Source organism: Elephas maximus, chromosome 17 (genome assembly GCF_024166365.1).
Source record: "Elephas maximus indicus isolate mEleMax1 chromosome 17, mEleMax1 primary haplotype, whole genome shotgun sequence".
Taxonomy (NCBI): Eukaryota; Metazoa; Chordata; class Mammalia; order Proboscidea; family Elephantidae; genus Elephas; species Elephas maximus.
The window spans coordinates 89,045,535-89,063,871 of NC_064835.1; the positions used below are offsets into that span (position 1 = coordinate 89,045,535).

Sequence of the window (18,337 nt, forward strand, 5' to 3'; positions counted from 1 at the left end):
AAAAGGAGGCCTAGGGAAGACACCGGGGTGTATGGGGCAGTAACCGCTTACATCTACCACAGCCCTCAGCTGGTGGGTCCTTGAAACAGGGGCCAGGGTTAGTAACTGTGATGGTTAATTTTATATGTCAACTTGGCTCTGTTCTGGTGCCCAGTTGTTTGGTCAAACACTAGTCTAGATGCTGTTATGATGTAGTTACTTGTGATTAAATCAGTTGGCCTCAAGTACTCTTCACACCGTCCATAATGTAGGTGGGCCTCAACCAATCAGTTGAACAGAAAAATGGAGTTTCCCTAGGGTACAGTCTGACTCCACACTATAAATAGACACATTGCCAGAACTCTTCCCTCTTTCCTTTGACTGGCCAATGGATTTGGGGACATAAGACAGCAGGAATCTCCAGCCCATCACCTGACCTACAGATTTTGGACTTGCTAGCCCCTCACAATCACATAAGCCAATTCCTTAAAATAAACATCTCTGTCGTCTCTGTCTTTCTGGTTTCGTTTCTCTAGAGAACCCTAAGAGTCACCATCTCTCTATCCATGGAGTTTAGCACACTAATTGCTCAATAAATGCATGTAAACAAGCACCATAGGGAGGAAGCAATTCTAAAGTGAAGGAAGTCATCATTGAAAGATGAACAAGTGCCTGTTGGCAGAGATTCCTTGAGGGAAGAACTGGCCAGTGTCCCTCTTACGGGCAGTGGTCCGTGTGTGAGGTCAGCTTTGCCTCACCCGGCTACTCTGCTCTGGGATCCATTTAGTACTAGATGGAGGTGTATGTATGCCCCTTGCCCAGTGAGAAGCAAGAATCACTGACCTTGGTGTGGCCTGGGCAGGCCTGTAGTTAGTTACCCCCCATCATTTGCTAACAAGAACCTTGCCCCATAGAGCTGGGGGGTTCCCAGGAGCCAGGTTAGGAGCCCAGTGCTTGGTTAGGCTCCTTTAGAGGAATCTTCAGGCCCTGTGATGGTTAAGATTATGTGTCACCTTGGCTGGGCCATGATTCTCAGTGTTTATATATGATCGCTCCCATGATGGGATCTGCTGTGAGTAGCCAGTCAGTTGAAAGGGAGTTTCCATGAGGCTGTGGCCTACAACCAAATATAAGCAGACGTTCTGGCTTTTTGCTCACTCTGGATCCTGTAGCTGCCTCCTGTTTATCTGACCTCCGGTTCTTGGGACTTGAGCTATCAACTTATCTGCAGATCTTGGGATTCATTGAATTTCACAGTCTGTGAGTGGAGCCCTGCTCTCTGACCTGCTGATCTTGGTTTCACCAGCCCCTGCAGCTGCGTGAATCAGAAGGCTTTATCCTAATCCACAGACTTGGAACGTTCCAGCCTCTACAACCACTGGAGCCGTTTCCTTGACGTAAATCTCTATGTATATTTATACACTTGACTGGTTTTGCATCTCCAGAAAACACAGCCTAAGACAGGCCCCAAGACTGAGAGGCTGCTGGCCGGAGCACATGGGAAAGCTGCTATGTGATTTCTGCCCAGTTGGCACTGTGCATGGGGCTGCAGGCCACCAGGGAGGCAGGGCTGGCAAGGCCCTTGCTGATGGCAGTGCTGTGCCCACCACAGAAGGCTTGCATATAGTCCACATCAAATTACCCAAGAGCCTGGGTGTCGTCCAAGCTGGGGTCATTAGTCCCGTTTGTGATGAAGAAACAGAGGCACTCTGCAAGGGGAAGCGACTGGTGTGAGGTCCCCTTACCACTTGACCCCCTGAATGCTGGTGTCGGGGGTCAATGAGAAGCTGGCACCCAGATGGATGTAACATGATGGAAGCGTGGGGAAGGACCACTTGAGTTCTGGCTCCACCATACACTACTTGCATGTCTTTGAACGAGGTATTATTTTCTGTGCCTCAGTTTCCTCATCTGGGAAATGGGCTGATTGTGAGCAACGAATGAACTGAAACATGTAAAATGCTTAGAGCGGTGCCTGGCACGTAGAAATTGCTCAATAAGCGTTGCTCCTTGTGGTCATCATCACCAGTAGCTGTGTGCCACGCAGCTTATTAGGTGGCTGCTTGCCTGGGGCGGTTCTGAGCTATCATTTCAGCCCCTCTCTTCCACCCTGCTGCCTTGAGTGGGCCCCTGAACCACTGAGGGTTTCATGCCTCTCCCTGCCCCACCCCACCCACCTATTTTTGCACAGTCTGCAGTGAGAAAGAGAGAGCGCGCTGTCTAAAACACCTCTCTGTCCGACACCAGCCATGGCCCCGTGGCCTCTGGATGAAGTCCTAAGTCCTCAGTGGCACCAAAGTCACTGAAGCCTCCACCTCTGAGCTCCCCACACACCTCCAAGCCCAAAGTCACTGAAGCCTCCACCTCTGAGCTCCCCACACACCTCCAAGCCCACCTCCAGGCTTCTCAAGCTGGCTGCATTTCCTATCCCTGTGGCTTGGCTCTCGCTAGCCCTCCTGCCTGAAGGCCCCTCTTCCCTGCAGTGAGTCAGAGACCCTCCCATCGCTCAGCCTCAGCTTGCCCATCCTGCTGTGGGTGAACGAGCTCAGCACAGCGGCGGCCCACGGCAAACGTCCACGTCAGGGCCCCATGCCCGGTCTGTGCCAAGGGCCGCCGTCCAGGTGAACATCTGGCGTCTGTACGCGGGGTTACACGGGGTCGGAAGGGGCTCCTGATGACGGTCCTCCCAGCCACCGCCACCTGCCCATTAGCCGAACCTGGTGATCCATCGGGGCTGGGGCGCGCTTCTGCCGGGTGTCACCCGGACCGGGGTCTGGCCCCGAGGTACCGCCACGGGCTCCTCTTCCAGAACCCCCTCCTCCCCTCCCCAAGATGGGGGATCATCCCTCCTCTCTGAGTTTATGCTTTTGGAAATAAAAACCAGGAAGCCAAATTCTGCTTTTGCCCTACGACCTGCACCCTCCAGGGAGGCGACAACCAGAACTGACTTCCCGGAGCTGGGAAAGGAGAATGATCCGGCACGAAACATAAATGGCACCTCAACAAGTCACCTTGCCCCGCGGGCTCGGCTGACAGGTCCAGAGCTTCTCGGACAGGCTCAGCGCTTCTCTGCGGACAGGCCCGGCGCTCCTTGGACAGGCTCGGCACTTTTTGGCCAGGCTCGAGGGCCCGTGCTCTGCCTTCAGCGCCATCCCGTCTGGACTTGAAGTCGAGTGTGGAAACTGGTGGATGCGGCACCTCGGGGTGTCCCGTCCCCCGGGCCAGCTGCCAGCACACCACTGGGCAGGAGCCGCGGCTAACAGCAGCAGGGGCCAGAGGGGCTGGAAATTCAGGGGCAACAGCGCCGACAGCAGCCCGTCTCTTTGTCAAGTTTATTTTATTAAAATATATCGGACTGAATGCCGGTGGGTGCTGGAAACAGGAACCACTCCCAGGCTGCAACCAGGGGAGATGCTCTGCCATGCAGACATGCGGCCAGTCCGCACCCATCCGCCCAGCATGGACAGACCCCTACTAGTGGGAGCCCGGGGCCGAGGGGGGCAGGCCTGCTGGAGCCCCCAACATGGGGCCCTGGCTCCGTGAGAGCTGGGCTGGGCTAGGGGGCGATCCCTGAGCCAGGGACAGCCGAAGCCCTCCTGGAGGAGGTGAGAGGGACGGTGTCAGTGCAGCTCCAAGGGGGAAGACCACCTGCACGGGGTGCCGTGGGCTCCCGAGGCCAAGCCTGGCGGGGTCCCCACGGCCACCTCCTTCCACTTCCTCTGGGGGGTCCTGCTCACCCTGGGCCACCTGGCTGGTGCCTTCTGGGGGCCCAGGGGCTCCTGGGCTGGAGCCTGAGCAGAGACAGGGCAGCAGCTGATGGAATGTATCATGTCGGATTGTCCCCCTCAAGAGCCCCTGGCCAGGTGAGGCGGAAGGGCCATGTTGCTGGGGCTGGGCGCCTGCTGGGGTGGCCTGGGCGCCTTCTGGGATGGCCTGGGCACCTTCTGGGGTGGCCTGGGCAGGTGGAAGCAGCTCGTCCCCTCTCCTCCTGGAGGTTTCTGTTGGCCTGCAGGAATCTGCAGCCCTCACTGTTGGCTCTGGCTCCAGCCGACACCAGCCTCATCCCTAAAGCAGAACCAGCCAGCTGGGTCCCCGGGCTTTGTGCTTTTGAGTGGGGGTGAGCTGGGCTAGGCTGGGGCTGGGCTCCGAGTCCCCTTGCTCTGTAGCACAGACTGACCTCTGCTTCTTCACGGTGGCCACTCGTATCAGGGCTGCTGGGACCACCTCAGCCCACCAGGAGGGCCTTGCCTCAGAAAATCTGTGTCCTTGGCTCCCCTCGTGGGCCGCAGCCTAGCTGAGGGCTGCTTGTGCTTTTTGTACAGAGCTGGGTGAGCCTGTGCAGGGGGAGGCCACACTGCTTCAGGAGGGTCTGCTCAGCCACGCTACTGAGCCAGGGAGACAGGAATGACGGGGAAAAGGGAGGGAGAAGCCCCATTTCCAGGCCTGGCTCCAAGCCCCCCTGGGCTCCTGCTGCCAGCCCCTGAGCCACCAGGCCTCCTCCTAGGATGAAGAGGACCTTAGGGTGAACAAAGTCTGGAGCCTGAGGGTTGTGGGTGGCCTCACCCACTGTATTCCCTGAGCCAGGACTAGGGCAGGGAGGGCTTCTTCCCCATCCCAGCAGAAATGGGAAACAGTTCCCCTTGGCTTCTGCATCAAGAAGCCTGGTTCCCGAACTTGAAAGTGCCCCTTCCTCTCAGAGAAGTCCCATGTCCCCCACCACCAGTGTCCCCCACATTGGCCTGCCTATAGCTGGAGAGCTTGCCCAGGTGAGTGGAGCAGCAGGCCTCCCTGGACCCAAGGCAGGCATCCAGGAAAGACCCTGACTCTATCACCACCTCTTCCCAGTCAGACCTGCCTGGTCCCTGATCTACCCTCCAGTGTCCTGTGGTGAGGGGCACTTCGGGTGTAGGTCAAGGGGCAGAGGGAATGGATGGGGGAGAAGGGGGCCACAAAGACAGAGGAGTCCCCAGAACCTGGCTTGCTGTGTGGTGGGAAGAAGGGGGCCAGGCAGGAGCGGGGAGGTGGGGCCCACACAGGAGGGTGCTGGCTTTGCAAAGGCATGTGAACCCCTTTCCTGGTACCACCCAGCGGTCCAGCGCCCACAGACACTGCTCTTTCTGCTGCTCACCCCGGAGGAAGTCTCTCCATGCTGGCCTAGGGGTGGCCGGCCAGCACCTGTGGCTCTCACGGCTTAGACCCAGCTCCCAGCCAGACTCAGCACTCTGCCAGCCCAGAGGAGTGGTGTTTGTGTGTGAAATGTGTGAATGTTTGAGTAAGGGAGAGTGTAAGCGTGTGTGTGTGAATGTAAGTGTATGAGTGTGTATGTAAGGGAGTGTGTGTGAACGTTGTTAGTGTGCATGTGTGAGTGTGAATGTAAAGGAGCGTGTGAGCTCGTGAGTGTGTATGTAAGGGAGTGCATGGGCATGTGTGTGTGTGTGGAGCAAACAGTTCATTTTTGTCAATATATTAGAAAAAATGTTTCTCATGGAGGCTGTTCCTGGCAGGATGGAGTTTCTCTGGGATGGCGTGGCACGGCCAGTCCAGGGCCCTGCATCCACGTCCTAGGTGACATGGGGTCTAGTGGCACGGCCAGTCCAGGGCCCCGCATCCACGTCCTAGGTGACATGGGGTCTAGTGGCACGGCCAGTCCAGGGCCCCGCATCCACGTCCTAGGTGACATGGGGTCTAGTGGCACGGCCAGTCCAGGGCCCTGCATCCACGTCCTAGGTGACATGGGGTCTAGTGGCACGGCCAGTCCAGGGCCCCACATCGATGTCCTAGGTGACATGGGGTCTAGTGGCATGGCCAGTCCAGGGCCCTGCATCCACGTCCTAGGTGACATGGGGTCTAGTGGCACGGCCAGTCCAGGGCCCCGCATCCACGTCCTAGATGACGTTCTCAAACAGCTGCATGGACCGCATGATATTCTCGTCCTGGGTGAAGAGAGGAGGACAGGCCTGGTCAGGCAGTAGGGGAAGGTGGGGGATGCGCCCTAGTCCGAGCCCACCTGGGCACTCAGCTCCCTGCAGTGATTGCTGTCCCATTGGGCTGAGATGGGGGTGCTGAGGAGCAGAGAGGGCAAGGAGCTTGCCTGGGGCCACCCAGCTGGTCAGGCACAGCCTGCATTCAACCCAGACGTCCAACTCCACGCCTGACAGATGGCAAGACTTCCCTGGCCGCACATCCCAACAGAGGCCACAGGCAGCAGTAGCTGTGCTGGGAGTGAGGCCGGCGGCCAAGGCCAGAGGAGCCCAGTGTCCTGCCCCTGGAAGCAAGCTCTGCAGAGCAGGTCAGCAACAATGCTGGGCGAGGCTTCAGGCACTGTTCCCCCAGCGTGACCCTTTCCTGAGAACCAATCCCCTCCTGCTGGCCCCAAGGCTGCCCCCTCTGACTCCAGATGCTGCAATGGCAGGACAAAGGGACAGTGTCCGAGTGGGCTGTGGGCAGGAGGAATGGGTGAGGGTGGGGCCGGGGAGAGGATGAACCCGACCAAAGAGTTAACTGAAGCTTGGAGCCTCTTGCTCCAGCCCACCTCGGAGGGGCCTGAAGATAGCTGATGGACTGGCAGTGGTGGGACTGGGTGTGTGGGGGCCTTGGGTGGGTGTGAGACCCTCAACCACCCCCTTCTGGCCAGAGCCTGCAGATGATTCTGCTCCAAGCTTTCTGAGGCTGCCTACCTTCTGACAGGTCTCCAGGAACTCATCAATGGTCACCACGCCGTCCTGATTCCGGTCCATTTTCTGCAACACAAGCCATGCCACAGTGAGTCTGTGAACCACCAGGATTGGTGTGTCTGTGGGTAGGCACGGCAGGGTTGTGGCCAGGTGATGCCCAGCTCTATGCCTCTCACCACAGAATGCCAAATTCCCACCCAACTCATCCCCTCAGGCCCTACTCTGGATCCAGGCCATGTGAAGGCCCCTCCAAGGCCAACCTTCACCTCCACAGCTGACCTCTCTGGCGTCTCCCCAGTCTGGGTCACCTCAGCCACCTCCCTGACCACCTACCTGGGTTTGCACTTCTCGTGTGTCCCCACATTAGGTGACCCTCTCACTTCCCTGAAAGGCAGCCAGGGCAGATGGAGCACTGAGGCATAGAATGGCCACATGTCTAGAGGCCCCCCAAGAAGTGGGGGGCTGAGCCTTCAGCCCCTTCGACCTGCATGGTGGGGTTCCCCACCCTCACAGACACTGGACAAAGTCGACTCCCAAGCTGGTGCTCCGGCAGGAGATTCTCTGTACGAGCGAGAAGTGTCCTGGGGGGCACCAGGACACTGGCCTGGGGGGGTGGGCAGCTTGCCCCTGAGATGTGGTTCACTGGAGCTTCAACATTTTTAATTCAGTGGATTCCGCCAGCCAGCCAGGTATGGGATGAAGTTTAACCTCCTCACAGGGGGAGGCTCAGGGAAGGGAAGTGGGGTTGCCCCAAGAACAGAAGTCCCTTCCTCTACCAGGCTTCCCCTCACTGCCTCCACTCCGACTGCCCCGGACCGGAGCGCCCTCACCTGGAAGAACCGCTCCACGTGTGCCAGAGGTGCGTCCTCCCGCAGGATGGGGTAGGTGTGACGGCCCATCATGTCGTAGATGGACTTCATGATGGCCAGCATCTCCTGCAGGGGCCGGTGGGGTCGGCATCAGGGAGTGCCAGGTTCCCAAGGGGAAGGGGCTGCACCAGAGGGCAGAGGGCACCGCCAGGACAGTGGTGAGTGGGAGGGGCTGTGCGAGCCAGGGAGAGAGGAGCGTGCACCAGTCCAGTCACGCCAGCATCAGGGCCTCTGATGCTCCAAGAGAAGGTGGAGATAGGTATCTATATGCAAGCTCCAAACTTTGAAACAGCAGCAACTATTTCAGATACTAAAAAAAGTTTTGGACCCCGTGTGTCCAGACCTCTGTTTGCAGCCCTCGCTTAAGGGGCCACACCCCCTTCCTCTGCTCAGCGGGAGCCGAGGCCAGTCCCTTCTTCTCCAGGGGGTCTCTCCAGGCTCTCCCCGTGAGAAAGGATGATATAAGAACACTCGTTGAACTACATCAAGATACGTGGTGAAGGGCACACCCCACACCCCACCCCACACCCTGCACCCAGTTGTCCAGGACCGAGGACATGGGGAGAGGAGGCTGGGAGCCCATGGGCCATCTGTTCCCCAGGGCCAGGCTGAAAGCCACATCTCTGGATGGGTAGGGGACAGATAGGGCCACAGGAGGGAGGAGAAGAAGAAAGTATGAGGCAATAGGAAGGGAGGAGGGCATGGGCCGCAGCCCCCCAGCCACCCTAGTACCTCTTTGGTGATGTATCCATCCTTATTAATGTCGTACAGATTGAAGGCCCACTTAAGCTTCTCGTGGACTGTCCCCCGCAGCAGGATGGAGAGGCCCACCACGAAGTCCTAAGGTGAGAAAGGAGGACAGGGAGGGCAAGGAGTGGAAATTCAATGCCCAGATTCTACTTCCAGTTTGCTATGTGGCTTCCACTGAAATCTACAGGGGAGGAGCCTCCAAACAGATGGGACAGATGGCAGCCACTCAGGCGAAACTGGCATGAGTGTGGTGGGGATGGGGTAAGGTGGCTGGCACCGATCTTCTCAAATGAAGACCTCTGAATGTATGGTCTTCAGCCCATTTAGGAGCTCTGATGGTACAATGGTTAAGAGATTGCCTGCTAACCAAAAGGTTGGCAGTTCAAATCCACCAGCTGCTGCTTGGAAACTCTTTGAGGCAGTTCTACTTTGTCCTATAAGGTTGCTATGAGTCGGAATTGACTCAACAGCAGCGGGTTTGGTTTTTGGCTTTCTGAACCCATTTAATGCATCACTGGTGACAGAGAAGACCTGGAGGCTGTTCTTTTTAATAACAAGGGTGCTCTTCTTTCAGTTTATCAAGGATGTGCACGTCAAAGGTGCCTGAAAACTTTCCCCCCCTTTTAAAAAGCTGAATGGACAGTGTTCAATGCTGGGTCGTGGCATACCTGTATGCTGGAATCCCCTCTAAAGTGAGACACAGATAACTTACAATGTCACTTGTGTGACGAGACATGGATGTTCAAATGGTTCTAATGGGAATACTTCAACTATTTTGTTAAACAGTTGGTGGAAAGCACGTCTTTTCCTCACCTTCTAGAAGGTTTGGAGATTAAGCCCTCCATGCCCCATGGGGTCCTCCTGGGCTACTGGGGAGAAGGGGAGCAGAGGCATCCCAGGAAAGTAGTGGGGGGAAGAGGATAACTAGTCTGCAGAGGGACAGGATGGTGCACCAAAGGCTCTAGTCCTCACTCAAATATTCGTCAGATTTTCTGAACTGAGGGAACCTGTACCACAATAAAGGCCAAGGGAAACAGAGAAAGCCATTTGGAAGAAACAAGGATTATGTCAGGAGAAAAAAAAAAAACTTTAAAATTATTAGACTCAGAGATTAAATGTCTTGCATCCCTAAAATAAGGACAGGATGCTATTAAAAAAAAAAAAAAAGGAATAACTTAGAGCAAGAAACAGCTCTTGGGAGTTAAAAACAAGCAAAATTACAAACTCCAGAGAAGGGTTGGAAGAGCAGGCTGAAAAATCTTCCATAAAGTAGTAGTGTGAAAAGGCCAAAGGCTGGAAAATAGGAGAGAAAAGATGGAACGAGGAGAGGTCCCCTCCAGAGACTCTGCTATTGGAACACCAGGACTCCCAGGAAGAACCAGAGAACATGGGAAGGAAAGTGTGTCAAAGAAATCATGAAACAGTATGTCCTACAGTGGAAGGCTGTGAGCTTCCAGGTTCCACCGAGGGCATAGCACAGTGCAGAACAGTCTGCAGTTCAGCCTGCAGGCACAGATCCTTGTGGAACCTCAGAAAACAGTACAAAGAGAGGATCCTAAGAGCTTTCAGAGAGAAGTGATTGGTAACTGCTGTTTTCCTGTAAATCTATCAGGTTCTTTAAGTCATGAGTGTATGAATACAAATGAAGAAATTAAAAATTTTTTTTTTAGTATTTTTGTTTGTTTGTTTAAATAATTTTTATTGTGCTTTAAGTGAAAGTTTACAAATCAAGTCAGTCTGTCACATATAAACTTAAATACACCTTACTACATATTTCCGTTTACTCTCCCTCTAATGAGTCAGCCCACTCCCTCCTTCCAGTCTCTCCTTTTGTGACTGTTTTGCCAGTTTTTTTTTAGTATTTTATTGTGGTAAAAATATATATAAAAAACATTTGCCAATTCAACATTTGTTACATGTACAATTCAGCCACACTGATCACGTTCATTGTGCTCTGCAATGATCGGCACTGTTTCCAAATCGTTCCGCCTCCTTTAACAGAAATTCAGTGCCCCCTAAGCAAAGACCTCCCACTTCCCCCCTCCTACCCCTGCTTACACTGTTGCCGTCAAGTCAATTCCAACTTATAACAACTCTATAGGACAGCAGAGAACTGCCCCACACAGCTCCAAGGCTGTACTCTTTATGGAAGCTGACTGCCACATCTTTCTCCCATGGAGCGGCTGGGGGTTTTGAACTGCCAACCTTCTGGTTAGCAGCCAAGTGCTTAACCACTGTGGCACCAGGGCTCCTTCACCCTTGTATACCAATAAATTTTGGTTTCTAGACATTTGCCCGTTCATGTAGGTGGGATCATATAACATTTGCCCTTTTACATCTGACTTATTTAGCATCATGTTTTCGGGTTCATCTACGTTGTGGTGTGTGTCAGGACTGCATTTCTCTATTTGGGTGAACAATATCCCATCGCATGCCTGTACTACATTTTGCTAACCCATTCGTCTTCTGGATGAATTGAGGCTGCTTCCAGTATTTGGTTATTGTGAACAACGCTGCAGTGGATACTGGGGTACAGGTTTCTGTTTGGGTTCCTGCTTTAAATTCTTTTGTATATACCTAGGATTGGGATGGCTGGTCATATGGTAATTCTTTGTTCAGCTTTTGAGGATCTGCCAAGCTGTTTTCTGAAAATAAAACAATTTTCAAGGAGAAACAACGTGATCTTTTTTACACCTGAGTCTGGGGAATGACAGTTACTAAAGCAGGCATGTGGCTGTAATAAGTAGCAGAGACTCAAAGTTATCCCTCAACTTGTCGCCCCACTCCCCTGAGGTCTGACAGGCTTTCCCGGGGGGAGGCAAAAGTGTAGGGGCGTGGGGGACGGGGAGTCCCACATGAGACCCCACCTTCTGGTGTGAACCACCATCTTCTCCATCTTATCTCCACAGACTGCTTCTTCAGCAGACACGTGCCCACTGTGTCCGGGCCTGTCAGATGGCTCGTCTGTCTGCTGGCAACCAAGACATGTCCCCACTCAGTGTCCCTTAGCACGTGAGGTGGGGAGTGAGGCTGTGGACTTGTGTGTCACATGGTAACAGTGCCAGGAGAGAGATCCTTCCCTCATCTGTAAAGGTGACACAGAAATGACCCAAGTTCAGCTAGCCCATGTCCAAGTGCATGCTATTTCTAAATTCCTCGGCTGCACATGGCAATTTCACTGTGTGACCCCCTTGTTTTAATGGAGCCTACTATCCACGCAGCCCAGGGAGCCCTGGAACTGGCCCAGCCCCTGCTCTGTAGCCATCCTCGAGGCAGGGCCCAGCCAGGGTGAGGGATTCCTGCGGCGACACTGTGAGGCCTGGGTTTCCATGCTAAGACGATCCAAAGCATACACGGGAGGTGGCTGGTGGAGCCCCGAGAAGGAGATCTGTGACCGTAGTGGACGTGGTGGTGAGTACGTGGATGCAGGCAAATCTTTCCTTGTTCTTGCTGCACTCGCCCTGGTGGATAGAGGTTCTGCCTTGGCCACTGGGCACTGGGGGAGGATGCCTACTGCAGCGGGGGATGGCAGAGGGGCACCACACCCTCCTCCACACATGTGCCTGGCCACCACTGGGCAGCCTGGCTTTATCCCGGCACTGAAAAGGCACCAACGTTCTACATACAGGACATTCGGGTTATTCACAGCTTTTATGTTCTACAGAGTCACTGCAAGTGCTGAATTAGAAAGCCCTGAGCCACGCTCCCCGGGGAGACACAGGGTTAGGGTCCTGCGAGCCTCTGGTCACAGTATTTTCGTCAACCAATCACTATGTAACCTTGTTGCATGTGTGTTTCTGTTTAAAGACACCTTATTGAATGTGTGTTGATTCAAGGCCAACAGCACGATACCTCATCCCTGAATGACGCTCATCTAACACACGTTTCTCTGTAAGCCACATCACGGCCTTCTTACGCTCAGGGACACTGGACGGCATTTCAGCACTACTCTTGGGGGCCACTTTAAACAGCAAAATCACCCACAAAAAGGACAAAAATGCAAAAAAAGTGGCATTAAACAGATGGCGAAAGGGACACTTGTTTACAGTATGAACTTTGTTCAACCTCAGCCGGGCAACTCAGAGTTCTCACCCTTCTGCACATCCCTGAATGACCACGAGGCGTTTCAGTGAGTCGGCGAATTCAGCATCAACTGTAATAACCCTTTAAACCTCGCTCCTAATTGGCAAGACGAGTTGGTTGAATTAGAAAGGCCCTGGGCTGAGGGGGAGCTGATACCAGGCTCCCTCCTGTTCAGATCCTGGAGGCCCCCTGAGGACAAGGAGGAGCCAGACCCTGAGGTGTGACGTGGGTGCTTGTCTCCAGCTCGGCTTCTGTAAGGCTCACTGGCTCTGCCTTTGATTTTTGGTACTCATTCTTGGTGGGGGGAGGAAGTCACCGTATTTTACCATGTAAGTAAACTAATAAATACGCGTCAATCTCTCAACGATATATAAAAAGGATCTGGATCACTGTAAGTCATGACGCTCAGACTTTCCTTTCTGATTTCAGGGCACGCTGAACGGCTCTGAGGCCTGGCAATGAAGAACGGCTAAATGTCCTTGGACACTTCCAAACACACCCAGGTTTTGTGCCCCCACCCCAAGGCAGAGGAGTCCCACGGTGATGCAGACGGCCAAGCACTCAGCTACCAACTGACAGGTTGGCGGTTTGAATCCGCTCAGAGGTGCCTCAGAAGAAAGGCCTGGCAATTCACTTCTGAAAGATCATAGCCACTGGAAACTCTGTGGCCAATTCTTCTCTGACACGGCTGGCTGTGAGCTGGAAGTGACTAGACAGCAGTGAGTTGTGCTTTGTCTTTCTCCCCCAAGGCAGGCTCTCCCCTGACCACTGGGTTCCCCACTGTCATGCAGGTTCACAAGGACAGGGCTGAGCTGGTTAGGAGGTCCCGGGACAATACAGGCCCTTCTCCTTTTGGGAGAGAACGGCCACTGTAGAACCAAAAAAAACCCCCAACAAAACAAAACCTGTTGCTGTTGAGTTAATTCCAACTTGCAGCGACCATATACGACAGAGCAGAACTGCCCCATAGGGTTTCCAAGGCTGTCATCTTTACAGAAGCAGGCTGCCACATCTTTGTCCCTTGGAGCAGCTGGTAGGTTCGAAGCCCCGACCTTTTGGTTAACAGCTGAGCACTTAGCCACTGCACCACCAGGGCTCCTTTACTGTAGAACAGAGCGCTTGAAATCAAGAAGTTCCTCAAGGTAAATGTATGGGTACGATTACAGGGGCGGATTAACCAGTAAGCAGCCTACGCACTGGCTTACACTGAGCCGGGGACGCACGGGTTTAACGGTATTTACTTGCTAATCTGTGGTGAGGAATTTCACGTGGGTTTCGCCTTATCTCCGACGTGGTGCAGGACAGGTGAAATTGTGCACTGCGGATTGGTGGGAAGGCCCAATTGGGTCTGTGCCTACCTTGCTTATTGGGTAATCCAGCCCTGGGTATGAAATCAGAGTAAGTTCAGGTGCAGAGAAGCAGGTGGGAAGGCCCAGGCCAGGGATGACGCCTAGCAGAGGGCTCCCAGCTCAGGCTCTAACAGCACCGCACCCCCCCAACCAAGACTTCGCCTTCTACCACCTTAAAGGGACCACAGACCCTCCCTCTGTGGGTGAAGCAGCGACCACAGGGAGGGTGAGGAGGGTGGCAGAGACATTCCTGAGCTTTGCTAAAGTATTAAAGCATATCATTTCTGAACTTCACACCCATTAAGCTCAGAAAAAAAGGAAAACCACAGGTGTTGGCAAGGATGCGGAGAAACTGGAACCTGCATCCATTGCTGGTGGGACGGCAAGTGGTGCGGCCGTCGTGGAAAACACTTTGGAGGTTCCTCAAAAAGTTAAACAAGAATTACCATATGAGCCAGCAATTTTACTGCTAAGTGTATACCCATAACAATTGAAACCAGGGACACAGACACCTTACACCAACGTTCACTGCAGCACTATTCACGATAGCCGAAAGATGGAATCAGCCCAAACATCCATCACCAGATGATGGATAAACAAAATGTGGTCTACACATACAATGGAATACTACTCAGCCATAAGGAGAAATCAAGTCTTGATACATGCCATGACAGGCGTCTCAGCTATCCAGTGCTACTGTAACAGAAATACCACACATTTCTGCTTTAACAAACAGAAATTTATTTTCTCACAGTTTAGGAGGGTACCCAACCCAATCCGGTGCCAGTAGAAGTCCAAATTCAGAGTGCCAACTCCAGGAGAAGGCGTTCTCTCCCTGTCAGCTCTGGAGGCAGGTCCTTGTCTCTTCAGCTTCTGCTCCTGCTTCATTAGAGATCTCCATGTGTCTTGGCATCTGTCGTACTCCATTGCTGTCCTCTGCTCGTTTGTTTAATCTCTTTCATGTCTCAAAAGAGACTGACTCAAGATCCAGGCTACACTAATCCTGCTTCATTAACACAACAAAGACAACCCATTCCCAAATGGGATTATAACCACTAGCACAGAGGTTAGAGTTTATAACACCTAGTTTTGGGGACATAATTTAATCCATAACAACACAGGTGAACATTGAAAACATTACGCTGAGTGACTTAAATCAGTCACAAAGGGAAAAACATCGTATAATCCTACCTACATGAAATCTCTAGAATAGGCAAGTGTTACCACGGGCAGGAGTTACTGTTGTTCGGTGCTGTCGAGTTGGTTCTGGCTCACAGCAGCCTTACGTATAGCACGACGAAACACTGCCCCACAATCCTTGCTGTGTTTGAGCCCACTGCTGCAGCCACGGTGTCAATCCATCAGTTGAGGGTCTTCCTCTTTTTCGCCGACTCTCTACCAAGCACGATGTCCTTCTCCAGAGACGGGTCCCTCCTGACAACATGTCCAAAGTGAGACAATGTCTCACCATCCTCACTTCTAAGGACCATTCTGGCTGTACTTCTTCCAGACAGATTTGTTCATTCTTCTTGCAGTCCACAGTATATCCAGTGTTCTTCATCAACGCCATATTCCACATGCATCAGTTTTTCTTCCGTCTTCCTTATTCATCATCCAGTTTTGACTAAAGGGCAGGAGGGAGGGGAAAGGGGGCTCACTGCTGAGGCAACACTGAGCCTCTGTAAGGGTGACGGAAAACCCTGGAAACAGATAATGGCGATGGCCGCTCAGCATGGTGAGCCGAACTAATGTCACTGAATTGTACACGTGAAGACTGCTGGGATGACAAACGTCTTGTCATAAGTATATTTACCATAATAAACTAAGGGAAAACAAAAACAAGGACCACCAGACAGAACCCTGGTGGGCCCATTACACCGGATTCCTTCACACACTTTATTCCAAGAAGTCTCAGGTGCCTCTTAAAGGCACACCAGCAGCTGGTCCCGGGCCAGGGGCCGGGGGCTTGGGGGGCAATGCGTGTTCTCTGCCTACTCCTTTGTACTGACTGGGCGTTTCACGGTGGGCATGGGTCATGTAAAATGAAAACTATGAAACCATTGTATGCTGACAAAGCAAAAGTCCTAAACGAGGGTCCTGGCGGGTGGGCCTGCAGTCAGAGCTCGGCGGGGGGGGGGGCCTGGGCTGCGCCGACCCGCCCTGCCCATGTGCCCGCAGCATAAAAATAACCCGGTGGCATTATTGACTGGTTATTATTACACCACAGCTCGCCAGGGCCTCACTGCTTTCCTGTCAGCCGCCCTTGACCCTGGAAGCTGAGCTGGGTGGGGTATCGATCCGGCCTGGCTCTTGCCAAGGTTTTCCTCTCTGAACAGGTTTTGGCTTTTGATCTGCAGCTATTTTTAGGTGCTCGGACTCCACAGCTGGGTGTCTCCCAGTGATCCTGTGTGGCCAGGCCTGGGCGGAGACAGGCGGCACCGGCTCAGACAACCCTGGGCAAAGCCTCTGCTCTCTCCTGGGGGCCGAATTCTCCTTCCTGACGGGGGATACCTGGCGTTGCTGACCCAGCCCACCTGGGGGACCCCCTGCAGCCTGCACAGGCTAGGATACCCTGCCTGTTTTGGAGCAAGGGTGTAAATTCTGGGCTGGGTGCCTGAAATCCCACCAGCAACAAGCCTCAGCTGTGAGTTAAACCCGGCCCCCCCCCCCTTTTAAAATGTAAATTTGCTTTGGTCACTAACACCTCAAAGCGCAGCCCCCTTTGCTGGGTGGGGTGGGACACAAAGGCTTAGAATGGAAGATAAGGCCGAGACAGGTGACCAGACAGCAAAACTGAACTTCACTGGCTTCACAGTCAGGTGGGGGGCCAGCCCAGCACAGTCCACTCATCCTCCAGGTAACACACTTGACAGCCTACACCCTGGATCCTGTCTAAGCCTCTTGACAGCTCCGAGAGGGTAGCGGGCAGGAAGCTCCCCCAGGCCCTTCGCCCCAGGAGCCAGCAGGCTGAAAGGGCAGGGGACACAGAGGGGGTCAGCAGGGACCTACCTCAAAGTGGATGGCCCCGTTCCCGTCGGCATCGAAGGCGTTGAAGAGGAAGTGTGCGTACATGGTGGCATCTGGGGACATTGGGGGCGAGGTTGGGTATGTCTGGGGCTCTGGCAGCCCTTGCCCCGACCTGGGCACCCACCCGGGCTGGAGCAGCTGTGTCCTGAGTGGGAGTCCTCCCTTCCAGCATGACAGGGGCAGCACCAGGCCTCCGAAGGGCAAAGGCATCAGGGATGGCAGGGTGGAGGTGAGCCCCCCTCCCTGCACCGTGTCCCAGGGTAGAAGGGACGCCGGCCCACTGCAGATCTGCCACACTGTAGGGGCTTCCAGGGGGACCCTGGGGGCCTGGCCTCAGACTCACCTCCCTGAGGAAAGAACTGTGAGTAAATGAGTTTGAAGGTGTCTTCATCCACCAGGCCCGTGGGACACTCCTGCAGCAGGAAGTCACCCGTCAGCGACCTCGGCCCCAGCCCCTACTCCAATGCCAGGACTCTGCAGACCCTGACCTCGGTCCTCCCTCTGGGGGAGCCTCCCGCTGGGTGAGGGTTGGGGGTGGGGGTGAGGGCAGGACGAAAGGCAGGAAGCAGGGAGACAGGAAGGCCCCTCATGCCAAGCTGGTCCCTCCAGACTCCCACCCCCTGTGCCAGCATCAGAGACACCAGGAAGGGAGCAGGGGCCTTCAGAGACCAATATGGGGCTTACCCCACCCCCAGGCGGCTGTCCCACAAACGGCCCTGGGATATTGACTGTGCCTTGGAGATTTCTAGAGGCTCCCTCCTGCCGGGGCGGGAGCACTCACGTTCTTGAAGCCCCTGTAGAGGGACTGCAGCTCCTTCTTCGTGAACTTGGTCTGTGCCTGCAGCTGGTCCAGGCCCTCTGGCTGGTGGCGTACCGTAGACAGCTCCAGCTCACTGTCGCTGCTGTCTGGGGGGGGACACAGACCCAGGAGGGTGGGACAGCGGCCCCTCCTCCACTTGCCCCTGTGGGTGGCGGAAGTAGGGGACAGCCACATCCAGCCACGCAGGCCATGTATAAGGCAGGTGGAGGGGCTTCATGGAAGCAGCCCCCAGGAGTTGCGCCTCTTTGCTGCCCTGGTTCCCTGCTCCTCACACAGAGAGGACCCTCCTCACTTGCCTGCGTAGTGCCCAACCCTGAAGGCACATGGCAGGATGGGGGTGAGAGCTGGTCCTGTCCTAGAAAGAGAGAGAACCTGGGGAGGTGGGAGGGCAACAGACAGCAGAAAGGCACAACGGACCCTTTACCTTAAAGACCTAATTCCTAGGCCACTTCCTCTGGGCAGCCCGCCCTGACTTCCCCAGGAGTGAGGAGGGCTAATTCCTAGGCCACTTCCTCTGGGCAGCCCACCCTGACTTCCCCAGGAGTGAGGAGGGCTAATTCCTAGGCCACTTCCTCTGGGCAGCCCGCCCTGACTTCCCCAGGAGTGAGGAGGGCTAATTCCTAGGCCACTTCCTCTGGGCAGCCCACCCTGACTTCCCCAGGAGTGAGGAGGGCTAATTCCTAGGCCACTTCCTCTGGGCAGCCCGCCCTGACTTCCCCAGGAGTGAGGAGGGCTAATTCCTAGGCCACTTCCTCTGGGCAGCCCGCCCTGACTTCCCCAGGAGTG

General features: G+C 54.5%; 1 protein-coding gene across 3 annotated transcripts in view; it reads right to left on the bottom strand.

Annotated features, from left to right (window-relative positions):
- Positions 1 to 3,310: 3,310 nt before the first annotated feature.
- KCNIP3 (potassium voltage-gated channel interacting protein 3) overlaps positions 3,311 to 18,337 on the bottom strand; it is a 105,171-nt gene continuing 90,144 nt past the window's right edge. For all 3 annotated transcript variants that reach the window (XM_049857226.1, XM_049857225.1, XM_049857227.1), the window contains 7 exons: positions 17,513 to 17,637; positions 17,075 to 17,144; positions 16,714 to 16,784; positions 8,255 to 8,362; positions 7,484 to 7,588; positions 6,657 to 6,719; positions 3,311 to 5,912 (listed from right to left, as the gene is read on the bottom strand). In XM_049857226.1, the coding sequence (XP_049713183.1) occupies positions 5,865 to 5,912; positions 6,657 to 6,719; positions 7,484 to 7,588; positions 8,255 to 8,362; positions 16,714 to 16,784; positions 17,075 to 17,144; positions 17,513 to 17,637 (590 nt within the window). In that variant the 3' untranslated portion in view covers positions 3,311 to 5,864. The remainder of the gene's footprint in view (positions 5,913 to 6,656; positions 6,720 to 7,483; positions 7,589 to 8,254; positions 8,363 to 16,713; positions 16,785 to 17,074; positions 17,145 to 17,512; positions 17,638 to 18,337) is intronic.